The sequence below is a fragment of the Labrus bergylta genome, chromosome 2, assembly GCF_963930695.1.
Source record: "Labrus bergylta chromosome 2, fLabBer1.1, whole genome shotgun sequence".
In the NCBI taxonomy this organism is placed as follows: domain Eukaryota; kingdom Metazoa; phylum Chordata; class Actinopteri; order Labriformes; family Labridae; genus Labrus; species Labrus bergylta.
The window spans coordinates 17,066,453-17,087,729 of NC_089196.1; the positions used below are offsets into that span (position 1 = coordinate 17,066,453).

The following is a 21,277-nucleotide window of genomic DNA, read 5'->3' on the forward strand; positions in this document are numbered from 1 at the left end:
GCCAGTATCAAGTGTTTTTCCAGTGAATGCTGCCTGACCTATACCTTTCCTTATATTATATCCTATAGTAAGTGATTGGGCTATTTCCCATTTTGCACTCTTTTGGAAGGGAGATGAAATGTATTCAACTACAAACTAAAGAAAGACTGTCTCTGTGGTTCAAAGTTCGATTCACAAAGACAACAACTAGTTGCTTTGCGAAAACATTTTCATAATGAACTGTACTCTTTGGTTATTCAGATGCACAAACCGAACACGCTCAGTGAACGTGTGCCTGTGTATGAGGCTTCAGTGCACTCCAGCAGTGTAGCTGTTGGTTCGCTCTGGGAGATAAACCCTCGCTGCTCATTCTGCGACACCCTGCTGCTTCAGGAAGAGGTGTTAAATTACTCTCCTCACGGTCAAGTAGCGTTTTCTGCAGTAAGAGGCACTTGATTTAACCACCTCTCAACATCTTTTCACTCCCTGTTCTCCAAAACAACAGCCCAGCAGACTCTGGAAATGAGACGTTGTATTGGATTCTGTGGACATTTCTAGAGAACTGTAGTTTTCTCATAATTAATTGAGCGTTTCAGCCCCCAATAGAAACTATTTTTCTCCACTTACACCTAGTCATGACTTCTATTTAAAAACACATGAAAATGGGATACAATCTATGTAACTGATGTTTAACAAAAAAAAAGAGTCTGTTAGGAGTCAGGCTCCTAAAGAAATGCAAAGGGAACTTAGAGAGTATAAAAGAAAAACAAGTTTTCCACCAAAGTGTGCCATAAGTCTCCAAACAACAAAACAGAGATCTTTAACTGTATGTAAATGTATTTGTTTATGCAGGGGACAGGGCAATAACTCCAAGTCATTGTGTTCTTGTTTATAATTCGTCTATGTGAAGCTGGAATGGAAATGAGAGATTTAGAGGTGTACATGAAATGTGGAGGATTTAATTATTATTTTGAGTTAAAGTCACATTGGAAAAAAAACTGTAAAATCTGAAACCAGCGTGCACTGTTTTAGAGTTTACAGTTTGTAAGTCGTGCTTCTCCCAACAAGTGTGAAATGTTAACAAACGAGGAAGGTACATTTTATTTTGTTTGTCAGGTGTGTCAGTGTTTTTCAGCGGCATTCTGTTGTATTAAAAAACAAGCTTGGCTGTGTGACATAACATACATACTATTTCTGTTTCACTAAATGTTTTGGTCCTTTCTGTCAAGCTGGAATGCACCTTATGACCCCTCACATCATGTGACAGAAACTCTGTATTTAGGTCAGCGACAAAAATGGCTCCTCTTTACTTTAACTCTCTCATCCAGGTCTACACTTCCTCCCGCCCACTACGCTCTGCCAATGAAAGGCGTCAGATCCAACCTTCACAACAGGGTCCTAAGTCTCTGACTAGACTCTTCTCCTCTGTCGCCCCCCGGTGGTGGAATGAACTTCCAAACTCAATTCGATCTGCAGAGTCCCTCTCTGCTAAAGACCCAGCTCTTTCATGAATACCTACTAACTTAATGATGATGGTTTCGATATCATTGATGATGATGATGGTTGTCACGATTGTTTTTGTTTGACTTGTAGATGGTTTCTATACTGATTAGAGCTCTAAAGAACTGTCGTCAATGTTGTACTTTGCCTCTGTGCAATGCCTGTCAGCACCTGTGTGTCCAATCGGACTCAAAGCTGATTGTTTGCTCTTACTGACATTGTTCCCTTTTTTCTAGATCCTTGCTTGTGTTGTACTTACTCTCTGATGTATGTCGCTTTGGATAAAACCGTCTGCTACGTGAATTGTAGAATTGTAGAATTGTAGGTCATGTGATGAAAATGAATCCAGCTCCATGAAACTCAGAAACACCAAGTAATGCATTATGACTTTGAACATGTAAATTCATCTCACTCTATGTTTGTCTACAACTACATGAGGTTGGTTAGTATCAGTGATTAACTAAATGATGAAAAAGTTCCACAACCAGAGCAGACTGTAGTTGTGCATATAAATGCATTCACTGGTGTTCTGAGGTTTATTATGTTTTTTTGTAAAATATAATGTAGTCCTCAAGGGGCCAAACCACTCTCCACATTCACTGTATCTTTACTATGACAGTGTTGAACGGATCCATATAGATTCTCAAATCGAACATGATTAAACATTAAGATACGTACCACTGCTTTCATCAGTCACTATGCAGAATATCAACACATTCATACATAAACATGGAGTCTCACCTCTCTTCTGCGTCAGGTCCACCGAGATGTGTGACTGTGATGACGAACAGGAGGAGGAGGTTGAAGCGTCAGGGGAAAGGCAGAACTCCTCTGGAGGCTTCTCAGTTAGGGAGAAATAGTCCGGCAGGAAGTCGCTGTAGCTCTGCTGTAGTTTAGCTGATTGGCCCATCACTGAGACACAAACACAGAAACACACGAGCAAATGATAAAACGATCTTTGACCTCGGACTTCTTTCAAAGTAAAAGAACTTTAAGCAACAAAGTCTGCTTTCTCAATAACCCTTCAGTTGTTCTAACTCTATCAGTAAAACTCTGAGCACCATTGAGCCGTGCCAGCGTGTTCCCAGAGAGGGCTGAGGGGAAATCGAACACGTTCCGTCGGGCAGGTCTCGGTCCCCCGCCCCTTCGAGGTTCCAGACTACCAGACAGGGAGCCTGATCCTGTAGAAGAGGAGCTCCTCTCCACTCCCAGAGGGTTTCTACGACGGTACTCTCTCCATTTGAGCGCCTGGGGAGAGAGGTGATGTGCTGTCGGGGTGGGATGGGTGTTAGGGTTATGAAAGAGGGGTTCATGGTCGGGAACAGGAGAAGATTTAAGTTCATGCGTGAAGGGAGAGAGAAAGAGAGAAAAAGGAAATGAGCATAGCTTATTTAAAGCCCATAAACTGACTTGTACAAAACTTAATAATTTTCACAACATAACAGCCATTTTTTTAGTTATATAGTCAGCAAACAGTTACAATGTAAAGATTATCTTTTTGCTGCTTTGGACAGGTGTTGATCGTGATCATTTCAGAGCCAGGAAACAAACCTGCTACTTTAATTCTCTGTGTTGAAACCTGCCCCTTATGCACATATACAAGTGGTTTTAAAGCTGAAGCTTTTTTAATATTCATTAATCATTATTAGTTTTTCGTATGAACCTGTTACTGATTCTTTCATTAAGAGAACGGTTGTTGCAAGAAAGCAAGAATAAAGTGGTAAAGAAGAATTAAATAGGAAAGTAATTGGTACAGCATAGAGCTGGAAAAATATATTGGTTTGTGATATTGACCCTTTTTTAGACGATACAATGAAGAAAACAATGGTGGTCTGTTTATTTTTCCATCTAAAACAAGTTTCTTTATCGATCTAAAAAATCACAGCCAACAAAGAACCATGAAGCAAAAAATATGCTGGGACTTGTGAAGTAATGTTTTTAACGTGTTACATGAAGTATACATCTGATGTTCCACTGTGACCGAAATTGACAGTTTATTTAGCCACCTTTTCAAAAGGGCAAATGATGCACATTTTGTGTCTTTTTCACTAGGAAGGATAAAATGGCAAAACAACAATAATTGCCCACAGTTACTTCAAAAGAGTTTTGTTGGCATGGACATTTTCAAAGGTTAAACTGTTTGGATTGAAGCCCCATCAACACTACAGACTTCTATTGTTGCTGCGTGATCAAAGCTAAACATCAGGAAAACGTCATCACAGTTTTGAAAGGCTGAGGAAGTTTTACTTATTCTAACTTCCAAAGCACCTCTGAATTTCTTTAAGAACCTACCATTGTGCGTCCTTGCTCCAGATCCTTTGCCTCCCTCCATGTGATTTCCAGAATTCAGACACCCAAGCGGACTCAGAGTGTCACTGTGGAGAGCAGGTATACTGGGCAAAGCTCCAGGATGGAAACAGTGTCCCTGCACCACTGGGAGAGTTGGAGGCACCACCCCTCTCTTCATCCCCAGAGACGGAGGCGGTGGGGTAGACGGTAACTGTACCGAACCCCCTCCATGCTTTCCTGAGGGTGGGGTGTGGAGGGGGCCAAGTTCTGCTGAAAGCGGGCAGGAGAGACTGTGTGGCGGCTTGGGGCTCGGGCTGCACGTGGAGCAGGTCCCAGAGCTGGTCGTACCCTGGTGCCGAACCGGGGAGTAGCTCCCAAGAGGCGATGGTCGAACTGAACAGGGTGGAGGGCCTGCTGTGGCGAGAGACCCCTGGTATCTGTTGACATTATCAGCTGCATCCTCACTGTCCTCCCCCGTCTGACCCCCAGAGTCAGACCCCGAGCCGGAGCTGGAGTGAGCCTGCATCCCAGAGACGTAGCCCGTCAAGATGGGCAGCAGGGGCTTGGGCTGCGGGGGTTTGGAGGCAAACTGATGGTGGAAGGTGAAGGGCTGGATGGGGAGGGTGGTGGGCCGCTGGTCTTTTCTGTAGCGGACCACCACTGGGCGACTGTCTGAGGAACTTGACAGACCACCTGCATGAGAACAAGAGGGACGGAAGGGATTGAAGAGGATGGAGGAATAAAGGGAAAGAAAAGAAGTGTTTAGTGCTTATAAAGAACAGTTATATTAAAGTAAATACTTCACGGAAACAATCGAGACTTTAACTTTTAACTGTTTTTACAATTTAAATATAATTTTAGAAATACCTCTTCATATAACACATTAGAACTTACAGCAACATAAACAGACTCCAAAACCAACCCAGAGTGAAGTCAGTCTCTTAGCAAAATAGGAGCTTAATAACCATCACAAAGGAAAACCTTGTAGCAGGAATGCACTCAGGAGGCATCTTAAAGACATATATAGGCAAATAAAATTCACCAAATATGTTCACTTCTGACTCCAAGAAAAAGGAAAAAAAAAAAGATGGTGACTATAAAAATGTCAAACTCAAAGCTAGATGAACCCAAAATAGTGGCGACTGAGTTTGGTTTGAGTATTGTGGTGGGATAATTGGAATTATATAAAAATATATATCATTACCATCAGGTTATAATTCAAATGCAACACAACTTTGTAAATTAATCTGCTGATAACGTGTTGATAACTGATGTGATATAACAACTAAATGTTAACAGGGATAAATACTGTGAGAAAATAAAACCTTTGGAGACTGTGATATTAAACGGAGCAAGTGTTCACAATTCAGAAACTCAAGCCAGTGAATAAAAGAATAATTATGATGAGTTATAGTTCAGAAGGTGAAATCACTTAATAATAATCCTTTCTTACTAAGCAGTATGAACATGACGGTCACATCGAAACCAAAAATACAGACTAACAGAAAACTGCCCAGTCATGAGTCACACAGCCTTTATCACACACAGCCATGCCACTGTAGACATTGCTCTGAGGTGCATGTGCACACAAACATACATATACCTAAACACACAATCAGACAAACACACACACACACACACAGAATAAACCTGAAGGCACTGCGTCAGGAGAGACACCAGCGAGGAAGAGAAGCCTTTTTCTGTACTTCTTCTCTGCCACTGAGACAGAATCTGTGTGTTTTTCCCCGTGTGTGTATGTTGTTCTGCCTGTTAGTGTGTGTTCAAAGATCCAGTGCAGTGTACAGACAGGAGTGTGTGTGACGTTGATTGTGTTGCGCAAGCTGTTTGTCGCCCTAAGGCCGGCCCACTGCTGCTACCTTAGACGGGTGTAGTGATACCTCTCAGCCACAGAGGGGGACGTTGAGCTGTGGTAGAAACACACTGAAGGAGGGAGGAGGGAGGAGGGAGGAGGGAGGAAGACTACACACCCAGCAGGCCTGAGCTCACACTGGGGATGGAGGACAGAAACACTTCCTCTCTTTTCACCCTTCTATCTGCTCCATCATCTCTCTAATTGATGTTTTTTTCTCCTCCTCCTCCTTCCCTCTTTCCCAAATCAATCTGCTTTTTCTCCTCCACCTCAACTCCTCTCCTATTTCACAAATGAATCCATTAGATGGCCTTCATTTTTTTTCCTTTGCAGCTCCCTGCTTCATGTTAGCATCATAAGCAAGCTAGCTGCATCCCAAAGGCTGTTAAAGAGGCCTGTACACTGCGGTGAAACATCGCAGCTGAGTGAAGTGAAGTGTGATGAATAATATATATGAACTGAGATGCTGCAGATTCTCTCATTATAATCTTTCACCATCACAGGCTGCATAAGTACAGACACATGTTTGATTTTTGTTTGATGCCTCTTATTTCTAGGGATGACATTTTTCTCTGATTTATTTCTCAATCTTTTACCTGCCCTCCATCTGATCATTACTTCCTTAGTTTCACTGTCTAAGACAAGCAGAAGAAAGAAAGCAAAATGAGGGCCTTCCCTTTTCCAACATCTGATGTGGTGGACTACAGAAAAATGTTTTACCTTCAGGAACATAAAGCAAATATTATATAAGCCAATATTAATAGTATTTTCTATTAGATTTCTTTAAAACAAAAGTAAAGAGGAGAATTATCCAGCAGGTAAAGCTAAAGATAAAATCTGGTGTTTCTGGTCCATACGGTTTAGGTTTTTCAAGCTCTATGGTTGAAAGAAAATAGGATGCATACACTTCTGCTTACTGACCAATATATTGTCTATATAGTATCATCACTTCATGTCTGGGTTACAAAATCGACATTCATGTTGCAAACTTGAGCAGGGAGAACAAATCCAATTCATAAGGGAAGTTTTTAACATTGGATTTTCAAAGTAAAAGTCTACATCTACATGAGATGTCGTGTTTCTGTCCGTTTTCTGGAGTTTTGATCTGTCCAAGAAACTTTAAAGAGAGACACACACTCTTTGGAGATGATTCCTTAGAACTGACACCTATTGATTAGGGTTAGGGTTATTGATTTGTGTTATTTGGATTTTAATATGTTCTGTTTGGATTATTGGTTTAAGAAGAGCAGAGGTAGTCTGTGAATTTGAAATGATCATAATAACGGATTTCTATACAAGAGATCTGGTTTGATAAAGAGATTTCAGAGGCTCCTGTTATAATAAAAGGGGACAGCTGGAGCGTTATGGGACATTCCTTTCCTGGTGCACTCACTTATTACTGTCCTGGTCTCAGTCCCAAAGAATTCAAAGCACTCACTGTGTGTGTGTGTGTGTGTGTGTGTGTGTGTGTGTGTGTGTGTGTGTGTGTGTGTGTGTGTGTGTGTGTGTGCTTATCCAACCAGACACACAGCAGGCAGCTAAGAGGTTTCTGTTCTAAACTCACATATAAACCTTCATGAAAGAAAAAAATCTCAGATAAATGAATCTGCTCTAAAAGAAGAGAAACGATTTAATTCAATGATACAGACATTTAGAGGGCACTCTAGTTTCCCCAGCCTTCACCAGTATCTGGAATATTGAGGGTCAGTTCAAGACAAAGTGGCTAAAAATTGTCGTCTATTGGCTGTGGGCTTAAAAGAGATTGAACCCATTGAAGCGAACTATGGTGCAAAGACTTAAGTGCATACTTTAGCATGTCCAGCTCCATTTGCTTGTTATACACCCTTCATTTGGGTGTAAAGGCACATGGTAAAAAAGGTTTGTTTTAAGCCTGGGGATACTGATAATATTATTTTTCTTTCTGTTAGCAGAACCTCCTTAACCATCAGGTGAACTTTTCATTCACAAGAGAAGCATTTCAACAGGTGGATGTTTTTTCCTCAGGAATAAATAAGTATATAAAAGAAGTGAAGGGAAGCTATTTAACTAGTAGATAGATCGCGTATGGCCGTGTCATCAGTTGATGATGGAACACATTAGCCTGTTGTCAGTTTAGCAGTTAATTACCAACCATCCCAAATTTAGTTGAAGCTCCTGTGACAAGGTTTCGACTGGCTATGAAACAGACTAATATTAACACTAAGGTGGCTATATGACCTACAAAAGAAAGCAAGACCATCAGCAAGAAGATTGACTGTGAGTTACAGGCTACATTTAGAGTGAAGAAGACTAAGTTTTTTTTGTTGAAAAAACACACCATGTTAACATGTAGAGGACAAGATCAGTTAAGAGATAAATCATCCTCCATCATCCACAGGGGGCGCCAAAATCTGCACAAACCTTAAAGGTCCCATATTATGCTTTTTCTGGTTTTATATGCCCTTTAGTGTGTTTTCCAAGTGTCCTGTGCATGTTTAGGGTTAAAAATTCAAAGTCCGCGGAAACACGGCTTCACCTACGTCCTCCTGTTAGCTGTAGCATTAGCTGCATGTAACGCTCGGTTCTAGCCCCCCTCGATAACAATTGTGTCAGTCCGACGTCATTGTCAGTGTAATATCACTGATCTAAGCCCATTGGCTCGTTGTGGCAAGCCCAGCAGCTCATGTTGCACGCCCGTTAACTTCTGTAGCATGCCCACGATATGCCGTAGCCTGCGGTAGCACAGTAGTGCTAAGGTGCTAATGTTTATGCTCCCCTCGAATGGAACAAGTGGCTGCATTCCCAATATGGTAAAAGAGGCGGGACATTTCCGAGAACCGTGCTGAGCAACTGACCAATAACGACAGAGCACACAGGGTACATAGATTAAATATAAATATACGAACCCCAAAAAGGGCATAATATGGGCTCTTTAAGTTTCTCACAATAGCTTTAGTCTGTTTTGGGCCTTTGAAAGCAATGTGTGTCCAAATTTTGCTGATTGCTTTCCATATTCCTTCCGAATCATTCCTCTGGTTATTCCAAAACCATTGGAAAATCTTGCATGCATCCCTTTTATACACCTAGTAAATCACATTTCCCTTTAGGAAAAGAAGTTTGTCATTTGTCTCCCTCAGAGAGGTCAGAAGGGCTCAGCTGTGAAACAGCACACCAGGAAGTTACAGGAATAGAATAATTTCTTGCTTTCTTACCAATATTTTATACTTTCTTGTAACTACTTGATTATTAAACCATGAGTACCACTAAAGTCACAGCATGGTTCAATGACTCCACACTGGATGCATATTTAGGCAAGAAAGTGGTGACATCATTTTGTCGATCATAATGTCGGAGCTTGTGTAACTTTTTTCTGACCTTTACTTTTTTTTTGAGTCTGGCCTAAGTCCCCCGATTCAGAATAACACACACACACGAATGCAGTATGCAAACACACACTCAGGCCGTATCCGATTTGCCAAGTACATACTCAATCTTTCAGTAGGCAGTACCTACTATCCGTGCTGCATACTGCATACATTTAAATAGTTAAATCATTATTTAAATAGAGGGGGAAAGGTTTTATAATAATGCAGACATTTGTTATATTTTCTGTTGTTAATTAAAAGCGGTGATTTCAGTCAGGACTTTAACTCTAGATTAAAAATTGATTCAATTAATCCACGCACGTTTGTTATGATTTGGAGGCGGACGTGAAGTGACGATTTACGTTTAATTTCGCACAGCATTGTGGGTGGTAAAATACAATTAATTTCCTGAAAGGATGCATCCGATCCATACTGCATAAAACCCGGAAGTTAGTATCCATACTGAAATGTTCAGTATACTGAGGCGGACCCAAAAAATGCCAACTGAATGACCACGAAAGTTCAGTATACTGAAACTCCATACTGAATAGTACGTACTGCATACTGAACTGTGACAATTCGGAAAGGGCATCAGTATGCTGATGTAGAGCTCAGTAGGGGGTTTCTGCACCTTTATCGCCTCTCTAACCTGATTGTTATTCAGAACATGTTCGTCCCACATCAACTCTTCATTCCCTCTAAAGCTGAGGATACACACTCTGCATCACTCTGCTTGAAGCACATCTATACGCTGGCATGAGGGGATTTTTTTCACAGACAGAAAGGAAGTCTAAACAGACATAAATGAACAAAACCGTACAAATATACATACCAAATAAAAACAAAGACATTTCCACGTTGTAATAATGTTCCTACACTGTGGAAAAGTTTCTTTGTGTCTTAAGGATGCAGCAAGGAATCTAAATCAACATTTAAATTAATTTAGGGTTCTTTCCTCCATTCATCTTTGTCTGTTTCACATTCGCCTCTTTATCTGACCCTTATAAAATGAACTTATGTTCAAGAATAAAACAAGGACAAACTCTTAGACCTTACGTTTTTAAGATCATCTTATTTCCTGACAAAGATTAAAACCAGGCTTAGCAAAGCATGGTCGGCTAAAATCTCCTCATTCACAGATCACCACAGAACAAATAACTAAAAGTTTATTAAAGCATTTACATTCTTCCCACAGCTGTCTTACTTGTTATCTATAGTCATTTGTGTCTTCTTTAAGGCTGTTGTTGGTACACACTTTATGCTATTTGTTTGTTTGTTCAACTGTTATAACGGTCTCAATGACCATTTCTGGTCAACAATAATATCATGCTTGCCTGTTTTTGTATTGGAAGTGCATTAACAACACTGGTAACATATGCACAGGGTCACTTTATGACATCTGTCAAGGTACATCTGTCAGTGCTAGTTTTAGATAAACCAATGAACAATTCAAAAAATAGTAGTGACATACCTTCAGCCTTGGCCCTGGTCTCCCTTGCCCCCTCCAGGTGTCGCTCAATGCTTCCATGACTGTAACATCTGGTGAAGGGTACAGGTGACAGGCTCAGACTGTTAACCTCCGCATGCTGTTCGGGGATTGGAGAAAAATCCACAGAGGAGTGGGAGTGGGTGGAGTAAGTGGAGGAGAAGGGGTCTGCGGCTGCTTTCTGCGACGGTGACCCTCCTGTTGCTCCGTTTCTTCGCTTGCTCCTAGCGATCTCTGCAAAGGAGGTGACTCGAGGAGGAGGAGGCGGGGTTGGGGCGGCGTTCTCGCTGAGCCTGACAGGGCAGCTCAACATCCGCTCAAGTGACCCGAGCGGAGGAGACGGAGACTTGTCCAGGTTGCGGTCGTAGCTGCGAGAACGGGGACGGCCTCCTGATGAGGTTCCGCCTCCGATAACACCCTTGGTTACCACAGGAGGGGAGACGTTAACGTAAACCTGGCCTTCTATCACTGCAGGAGCAGCTTCAGCCTGCTGATCATTCTCCTCCTCCTCATCTTCCTCCTTCTCCTCCTCTCCATCCACATCATCATCCCGCTGTAGAGAGGAAGAAACAAAAAAGAAGGGGGAAAAAAACTGTCAAATTCTCTCAAAAACGAATAGTTACAACTATAGTTTAATCAGGAGACACATCAGACAAAACAAACTAAAGACCTAAACTAACTTCACGCCAGATTACCTATGACACAGTGGCACTGTTCCTGACTCCTGGCCGTCAGCTTAACATAACTGCTAAAATAATCTTCAGATACCTGTTATATGCCTCGACTGTGGCTGAGTTCTAAATTAAGCAAGAGTGACTGAGACTAATTCCAGTGCAATAGCTATTTGGAGTACAATTGTCACAGGGGTTTCAGTCTGATTTATTCCAAATGTATTTTTTAGGTTGAGTTTTCTAATATAACCAGGCTGTTGTTGTAAACAATGTAAAATATCCATCCATCCATTTTTTTTCTGCTTATCCAAGGTCGGGTCCCAGCGGCAGGCAGCAGGCGAAGTAAGTCAACCCTGACTTCCTTCTCCCCAGAAGCGTTTTCCAGCTCCTCCTGGGGGATCCCAGGCCAGACGGGATGTTCAGTATAACACCTCCAGCAAACTCTAGGTCTAAACCGAGATCTCCACCCAGTTGGGCGTGCTCGGAAAAACCTCCAAACCTCCATCAAATGCCGGGGCAATGTCTAATATGTAAAATCTAAATCATAAGATTGCCTGATTAAGGTACGTTCATCAGCAGCTGTCAGATGTTTCAATTCCAAACATCTATAGGGCCGTCACACTAAGCAGGCAGCAGCAGGCACTGAGATGGCATTTCATTTATAGCAGACACCACAAAATGGTGGTGCCCACGAATCGGTGGACTCCCCTATACCGTAATTGCCCAAGTTAAAGTAATTTTTTGTTTATGAACAGTTCTTAAACTTTGATTCTAAATAACAATAAACATCATCATCATTTTTCAGATTTACATACAGTAATACATGTTTTCAGTGTAACCTATTACATATCTTAAGGTATGATGAATTTGTAAAACTATAGAGGTAAAACTTTCTACTCACCTTCGGTGATTCTCTGTCTTCTTCTTCTTCAACGCCCACCTCATCAGCTCGCTGTCTGAACAGGAAGTACTCGCTGGGCTGGGTTGGGGTTGGGCTGCCTTTGCTGTGCTCGTCGGAGCAGCTGTTGACCGAGGAGCCTGCAGGACTCGGGGATGACTGGGATGATAGGTCGCAGGTCACCAGTTTGTAATAGTTCTGGGTGGCGACAACCAGGCGTGCCTGGCTCTGCAGACAGGACGCTATGTCTCCAGATGAACCAGAATGTGGAGGGTGGTAGGAGTTGCAGTTGGCGTCGAGGTCAAGAGCCCCTTGGTGCTCCACAGCGCAGGAGCAGGTGGAGGATGTGGAAAGGTGTGGTTCTCGGATTTGACGGAAGGTGCTGTCAATGCAGGAGGGCTGTTGCTGTAATAGTGGAGGTTCGGATGGGGAGGTGTGGAGGTCGAAGTAGAAGGCCCCTCTGGTTGAGTCTTGTTGGTTTCCATGGGGATCAGAAACAGATGAGGTGCAGGAGTGGTCGATGGAGCTGTTGAGGTTGGTGTGCCCAGGGACGATAGTCTTGTCCGGGATGCCATTGTTCATCTTGTTGTAGATTGCGCTGAAGTTTACAAGCACGCCATCCGAGCTGTTGCAGGAGGAATCACTGCCATATCCCTGCTGGCACTCTGAAAAAGGCTCAGGGAAGTGCTGAGGGTAGTTCTGGGAGAGCACACAGCAGGAGCAGTGCTGTGTGGAGGAGCTGGACGAGTAGGACCCTGTCTTGCTGCTTCGCCCACACCTCATAGGGTGATCTTCATCTTCTTCATCGTCATCGCCCCAGTCCTGTTCGCCACAATCCATGGACATGTTGGAACCGCTGCTGCCATGGCGACGCTGGCTGTCCAAGCCAAGGATGTTCAAGTCCTCCAGGTGGTTTGAGAGATCTGCTGCTACACCTCTCAGGCACTCCCTACTGCTTCCGCCCACCGAGCTGTGCAGAAGAAAGGGCTCACGAGCAAAGCCAAGGTCGTGGAGGTGGAAAGGAGCCATCCCGTCATCGAGGCCAGAGTTGATGTCGCTGTGGAGGTGAAAAGAAGAGTCTTCAAGGTAACCATTTAGGTTGTCCCCATCATCATCCTCTTCTTCCTGTTCGTCGTCCTCCGTGTTTAGCAGGAATGGATTGTGACGTAAAGGATTCCTATTCCTCGGTTTGGCTCGGGGCAAAGTGTGAGCAGTGATCAGCTGGTCCTCTGAGTTACTCGAGGTAAACGATGAATCATCACTGGCAGTGCTGCCTCCTCTCCCTCCACCCTTTCTCTCTCTCCCTCCGTTGTTGGAGGAACAGGGGCTGTTGGAAGTCTGGATCAGGCTGCTGTAGAGAAGAGCCTCTCTCTGAAGGACGTCTCTCTCTGGGAGGGAAGTGGTGCGACTTAAACCCAGGTTCTCTGGTTGGCTAAAAGGGTTGCTCCTCTTCAGGGAGCTCCCGCAGCCACCCTTCCGCCCACCTGACACTTGGCAGTGCACCAGGGGGATGTGATGCACAATCAGGGTCTCTCCTGAAAGCTTAGGAGGGCTGTCCATGGTCAAGGAGAAGGGAGGGCCCGTGTAGGTGAAGGGGAAGGGAGATATGTAGAGGACTGTTTTCAAACTGTGTTTGCTGGGTCTAGCTCAGCAGGGCTGCCAGGGACTTGAAATGAGAGGTCAGGGAAGTCTACGCCATGGTCAGAGTGGTACATCTGGAAAATAATACAGACAAGGAGAGGGGGGAGACATTAATGGGGCAGACCAAAACAGGCACCAATAGTGGGAGTGGGGACAATGAGGTCATCTTAGCTAATTTTCGCACAACCTCAATATATTTAAAATTATGTTTTCAATGGCAGATGGGTCACTCTCAGTCATCTTATTTATGTCTCTCCCCTCATTTTCTTTTTAAGGTATGTTTTTGTGTCTTTGACATGAGCCATGACAAGACATAGCCATAACATTTTTTCAAGTTCTGTAAGAACATTTCTTTAACTAGGCTAAAAAATAAAAATTTAAGTTACTAAGTTACTGTAGTAAATTCTCTCCTGAGAGAAAAATTAGAAATGAAGAAGTCAAAATCAATGTCCAGAGTCAAAGAGTTTAGGACTTTAAACCCTAAGTGTGGTTCAAACTCACACTGGATCCTGTGTAACATAAGTCATCTGAGCAACTTTTGTTGAATCCCAATATCTTCTTACAAAATAGGTTCTTACAAAGCTATGAAAACCCTTAAGATAACTCTCATTGACAAATGAACATTGCTGTTGAGAGTCTTTAGAGCTACACTATATGAGCTATGTCTCTTACATACGTCTCATTTGTGCAGCATAAATCACCATAACATAAGCTTATCTTCTGTGTCTCCAGTAGCAGAACTATAAGCTTCTGGTCTGATATACACTGAGCAGGGTGACTCAGCACCATGTGAATTGGAAACAGTGAGGCCAATGGAGACAGAAACACCCACAAACACACACATGCACCAACAGCTGACTCTTAAACAGAGCGATGATCTCAACCCTATTCACATGGTCACCCTAAATGACACACTGAAAGTACAGCAACCGTTTCCCTCTGCATCTTTTGTCCCTTCTCAAATAAAAAATCTAACCAGAAATGTCACATGTACGGCATGAGTAGCTACTCATTCGTTTATTGATGATGATTGAATTGATTGATTATTAAAAACTGTGGAATAGTTTTAGCACCATGTACACTTTGAAAGTAATCAAACATGAGCTGCTAATGCATCATCTTCCTATCACAGAGCAACAAGGTCTATATTGATTAAACTTCATTCCGCAATGTTAAAGAGTAACATACGGTTGTTGCCGATGTCAATACACAACTCCCAGAGAAGGTGTGGTACCTTAGTGTAATTATAGACAACAAATTGGACAACAAGAAAATAACAGCCTCTGGTGCCTTGGATATTTAGCACTATTCTTCTTTATTTACAGGTCATATTAAAGCATACAAAAATTTGAATTTTCACAACATTTTTCCAATTTAGAGATAAATTCATATTGACTGTTTATGATACCCCAATAAGGAAATTTTGAGCTGAAAAGGGGATATATCTTTCATGGCAATCAAATGTAACCAATTACTCTGCTTTATTGACATATAACTTAACTAAAGAAATTTCAACAACAAAAAATATATTTTAAAGCAATTCCAGAGTTGAACTGTCTGCTCAGCTGTGCCTGTGATGCTCTGATGTGATGTAAACACTGCTCAGAGTATTGTAAACAATGGAGTCGAGGCACTATGCTGCACAAATTAAGTGATAAAGCAAAAAAGCTAGCTCCGGTTAGAATTTTATGACCTCATATTAATATAGCTTTATATTTTTCGCTTTTCTGGTAACTGCATTACATCACACTATTACAGTATTAAAAGGGATTGAGAACAGACCCCCCGACTCCCCTTTGAAGAAGCCTGTTTAATGGGATATTTAACTCGTTTCTGTTAGGCCATCACTTAAATGACATGATATGAATAGAAAGTCTGTCACTTAATGTAAGTTCAGACCACATTTACTTTGAGATGTCCTGTTATTCCAAATGATTGTGGATGATTCATACATATGAAACAACTACATCTATTTCTGTCAGCACAGCTGTTTTTAGACGTATGGATGTTTCTGTTGCCTAGGTTACTGAGAGCAGCCTCAGTGTCTATTGGCCAACTTTCAGATTCAGGTTAGGCAAATGTAGCCTTAGTTCTTTGTTATGTCTTTGATTTTCTAAAGTCTCGTAAAGTACAATATGAGCTGGATTAGGAATGAAAGTTTGCTTTTAATCATCTGCTCACCAGATCATAACCTGGACCAGACGACAGCTAACTAAGCCTTAGAATAATCCCTCTATTATACCTGCTTAGTAAAACATAATCCCAGATAAAGTAGGTTCATTAAAAGCTAATTCTAAATGAAATTCTGATTCTTAAATCTTTCTCAATCTTTCTAAGTGCCGCAGCGACAAAAGAGAATGAAATGTTCAAGAAGATTTACATATTTAAGATAGAAAGAAAATAATAATATGTTTTAAAATATACAAGATGATTGCAAAAGCCAAGAAAAACAGAACAACACAGAGATGTACAAACAAAGATACAGTTTCACAACAACATGGCACTCTTACAAATGCTGATGAGACCTTTATGAGCGCAGTTACAAGCAGGCGCACAGTGAGCAGTGCTTTATAATTTTTACTGCTAGATAAAGAGATGGGAAAGGTCAGCAGAGGCTGCAGACTGCAGGTCTAAAGCTAAATGTTAGCGTGATGAGACAGGTTTCCTCAGGAGCAGACTAATAACAGAGATGCCACTCTTGACGAATGACCTTTTTAAATCAGGAGTGGTTGGTATTTGCTGTCAGGGCAGCAGATAAGTACGTCTCAACCTTTTTAGCTTAAAAAAAGGCTGATCTCTGCTGCAGCCAGAAGTGAGGAACAGTTTGGACCTTTGACAGTTTTTTAGATTATTTTCACTTCAATGATTATTGAGGGAAAACAACTTATCGGTCCAAGCATTAAACACCTGCTAATGTCTTTAAACTTCATTCTGCTCACAAACAGCTGGGGAGTCATCAATTGCTTTCAGTGTCACCTTCAGTGTTAGGTTTGTTCCTCTCCATACTAATTACTCAAATGCAGCATTGACTCAGGTGGAAGCCAACTGCTCTAACTCTTATTTACTGCTTCTCAAATGCAACATCACAACTACTAATGCAAGTCACAGCAAGCATATTGCAATATCAACCAAAAAAGCAGAGAACACACTGGTGAACAGAAAACGTAATGCAGCAATTTGATTACGTGCACTGAGATCAAAGCGAGTGCGTGCAGACAGTCTATGCACCAGGCAGGAGTCACAGTATATTTCCTCACTCCGCCCTCCCATTGGTCCGTGGGGAATTGTCCTGATAATATCCTGCTATGTTCTCACATCAGCCCACTCGGACTTGCTGCAGAAAAACTACTAGGGGTCTGTCAGAACGAAAAATGTGTCTGTTTTCGTTCACACATCCAGCTCCTCCAGCAAATATCAGGAGTTTTTCAGGAGTTTTCTGCCGGTGTGAAAGCCCCTATAATATATTTGAAATACACATTTTACATTTTTATCATGGTATGTAGTACATTAGGCTACCTGGTCATTTTAAAACAAATCTTGAACATTTGATCTTAAGTAACTTAGTAACAGCTAGAAAAAAAACTACAGCTGCTTTAGTAATCTGATGTCATGCAGACAGTAAGAGATGCTAATGTTACATAAGACCAAAGAGACTACAGAGACATCAAATATACACTTAAGAGCCCAAACCGTGTGATGGGATTGTTTCAGATATATTTTTTGTCATGCATTACAATAAGGATTCAACAAATGTACTGTAGGACAACTACCAAAACCTAAGAGAAATATTAATGCATGTGAACAATATAAAAGATTTAACAGAAGAAGCTCTAACCATGGATTATGTTTGCCTCATCTACCTGTCTTCAGATTCATATTTCTGCTATATTTAGCTCCACATATCCATTTTTACAGCACTGGAGTTTTTTTCTAGAGCATTAAAATAGCATTTTTGTTAAATCCTATAAGTATGTATACACAATCCTTTCGACATCACTTTTGTAATTTGTGAGTGTGATGGCTCTGGTCAGTAGAAAGTGACATTAATACCATTAGTTTGAGGGTTCAGACAAAGAGAGCCCGTACTGTTCACACCAGCTTAAGGAAATTTAAATTGGTTTAGAAGATTAGCTTCAGGTCAGATTGGTTTGGTTGTGTAACGTGTGTTTAAATGGGACGGTTAGTGTTGGTGTTGGAGAAGGATATTAACACAAACTACTGGCAAAATTCTCCGGTCTTGTACAAATGTTTGTGCGATTCTGTTACAGAATCAAGCGGCTCGTTTTACATTTTCTGGTCTGCTGCTGTGTAATCTAAACTGCTCTAGAAAAAATAGCAATGTAGAGATAGAAAACGCAAGCACACACACATGCATACAGAGACATTTTCTGCATCGATTCTCTGCCAGAACAAACCAGTTCCATCTAATCTACCTTTGGTTTGTGATGAGGAAGCCAACAGCAGACTCTCCAGAATCTTACCTGGTCAGCAGAGAGCATCAACAACTACACCCATAAGGCAACTTTACTTTATTTTGCACACTATGATGTCATCATTTTAAGCCCCTTAATGTGGTAATGAACCCTCTAATGGTAGCTGTAAAAGCGTCCCTCTTCTGTACATTAAAGTAAATGTTTGTCTTTTTTTTTTTTAAATGAGGGTGTCCAATCAGTGTGAAAGGTAAACTGTATGTGCTAGGTTGATCAAGAAAGCAAAGTTCTTGGGGGGGGCCATCAATTCTGTCCATTGACAGCACTATTGGCCAAATGACTACAGATTTGCAGCTGCAGCAGAAAGACAGAGAGCACAGAGAACTACATGCATTTTTTTTATTAAATTATATGCTATAATTTGGTTCAAAAATACAAAGATGAGTTTAACTCACCTAAATATAAAGTTAATATTAACCTAGAATGCTTTCATGTATTTCTCTTCGCTGGTTGCTTTAACTTATTTTTATAGACTCCAAAGCTTGAAACTGATATATGATATAATTTAGTATCCCAAACAATTCTTTTTGGTGATGAAGATAAGTCAATTCATTGCTAAACGGAACCTCTACAAAAGCTCTGTCTCTTGTTAGGCCATCACTTAAATACATGACATGAGTAGAAAGTCTGTCACTCAATGTAAATTCAAACGTGAAATGCAAAAGATTTCATATAGTTTGCTGTAATGTGGTGCAATTCATGGATCATGGGTCTAAAAACTATATAAAAGTAATTTGATTGACCACCCTGTATTAACAAATGCAGTTTTCTCGATCTTTTCTGGTTCTAAACATCCCTAAAACACTGTTGTGTCTTTGCAGCGCGTTTCAGCCTTTGCATTTGTTGTGGTAGTTTGCATTTGCTTTTGGATGTGCAGCGTTTCTAAATATGCTGCGTGTTTTTCTAAATGTATGTCGTTTCATCAGTTGCTGAACGTTTGACCCCAATCGACCACCATACGGATCACATTGAATGGCTTTCATAATCTAATTTCAGCACTTGTCTTTCTTTTGGTCCAGATGATATTATAATGAATTGACTTATATGTTCAGGCATTCCGAAAAGTTTAGCTGCGGCATTTTTTTTGGGGAGAGAATATGACCTCAGAATTGCATCACTTTCCTAGAGGGAACGATGGTTGTCATACACGCATCACTGGGCAGCAGAGTTGTGTGATTCAGAACTCAGTGATGTCTCCTACAAGTGCAGGGCAGTGCAGAGATGCAGATGAGCTTTAGGCTATTCAAGCATTCAAGTCCACACACAGAGACTGGAACAGTTGCTATTTTTTCTGAATAAAGTATAAATGCACAGACAGGACAGGTTGAAAAATATATATATTTTTAAGTTGTTCAGTAGCTGTGTCATACTGTTGAAAGAGACACAGAACAAGTTAGGCTTCTAACACGTTGTTGTTTTTAAAAAGCATGTCCTCACTTCCTTAAAGCCAACAATAGCACTGCAGAGATCTGTGTACCAGTTTACAGCAGATCAAATGGCCTAAAGGGTTAACAAGAACAAAGAGGCTGAGCCTGGCCAATCACATTTCATTTCCCACGCAACATCAGAAACCATAGCTACAACACCAGCCAATCAGAAGAGCAGGGCGGGGGGGGGGGGGGGGGGGCAGTGCTGTGAGAGAGACGGCATGAGAAAAACAACCAGAGAAAAGAGTCCAGAGAAGATAACAGATGAATGCACTAAAACAAACAATATCTGTTAATGCACATCAGAAATAAAGTTGATAAACTGCAAGTACAGTGCTGCAAAATAATATCTTGAACACGCTCCTCCCACAAACTGTTTATAAGGCAGCTTTATTGCATAATCCTCTTCTCTAAGTTTTGAGAATTTTCAAAGCAATGTTGTGACTGCTCTGCTGTTTGACCTCAGTTTTGTCAGGCTGATAAATGTTGTCACGCTGTGGCATGGACTGGACAAGTTTTTTTTTTTTTTTTTTTGTCCGAATTGGCTGACAGCTAAGGTGAAAGACTAGCAGGGGAACAGTTACTAGCTGAAAAGCTATATTTCCCACAGGAGTTGTTGGAGGAGACCAAAACTTTATTTCGATTGCATTCATCAGGTGGCCTAAAACACAAAACTCCTGATCAGTTCATATTTCTGCCATGTCTCCTGGGAGTTTAAATACTGTTTTAAAATACTTTGTTTCAAATGTACACAACAGCCACAACAATTTATTTAACTTTGTGTTAAAAGCTGGTTTAGCCAACTCAGGCATTTCCAAGATTCACTAGAACAAATTGAAAGCAAACATGGATAGATCTACACTGCTCAACAACGTCCTTCTACATGTTAGAAAACGTTAGCTTTGCTGATGCTAATTAGCGGATGAAACCATCATTTAAAGGTCATGTTCTCCTCGCTCAAGCGAGTAAAAATGACAGGTGATTTCTTTGAGTTAATTTTTGCTTTTTCGAGTGAGGTGTTAAGATATCTTTTTGCCTATCAGTTCATGTACTGAGAAGCATATTTTTCCCCCAAAATCCTAGCTTGGATTTTGTTCAGCTACAGATTTGGTTTGTTTGCTGCTAAAGAGACAGAGAGAAAATGAGATAGGAGAGAAATACCACAGGGTATTGTCAATACTCAGATTATTGCAGAATCCTTGAGGGTTCTAATAAGAGCCAATTAGCTTTTAGGAAAAAATCCACCATACTGTATGTGATCGTTTTGGAGAGCTGGGTGGGAAATTGACCTACTTATAAACTCACACACACACACACACACACACACACACACACACACACACACACACACACACACACACACACACACACACACACACACACACACACACACACACACACACTGGAGGAAAGCAGCACTATAACAAAGGACATCCTCCCTCTTATATAACCCGACTGTGTTTCCAGGAATGAGTCTGAGCCAGAGAGGAGGACATCCGAGTGAAGGCACACCCTGCCCCAACAGAGACAGACGACACAGCAGGAGGAGACGGCATCTACCATGATGGATGAATTCCACACTCGACTCATGTTTACTGAAGGCTATTGTGAGACTTTTTGTACAATAGAACAGAAAAGAATACAACCTCTTTGTGTAGAGGACAAAACGGCCGATTAATTCA

The 21,277-nt window shown here is 41.4% G+C and overlaps 1 protein-coding gene across 2 annotated transcripts in view; it reads right to left on the reverse strand.

The window, feature by feature from the left end:
- rusc2 (RUN and SH3 domain containing 2) overlaps window positions 1-21,277 on the reverse strand; it is a 40,995-nt gene that overhangs the window by 8,319 nt on the left and 11,399 nt on the right. Inside the window, exons 2-6 of one of the 2 annotated variants that reach the window (XM_020640744.3) lie at window positions 12,041-13,752; window positions 10,454-11,021; window positions 3,772-4,461; window positions 2,541-2,747; window positions 2,221-2,391 (exon numbers count right to left, since the gene is read on the reverse strand). In XM_020640744.3, the coding sequence (XP_020496400.3) occupies window positions 2,221-2,391; window positions 2,541-2,747; window positions 3,772-4,461; window positions 10,454-11,021; window positions 12,041-13,597 (3,193 nt within the window). In that variant the 5' untranslated portion in view covers window positions 13,598-13,752. The remainder of the gene's footprint in view (window positions 1-2,220; window positions 2,392-2,540; window positions 2,748-3,771; window positions 4,462-10,453; window positions 11,022-12,040; window positions 13,753-21,277) is intronic. The other variant, XM_065966589.1, reaches the window with a different exon arrangement.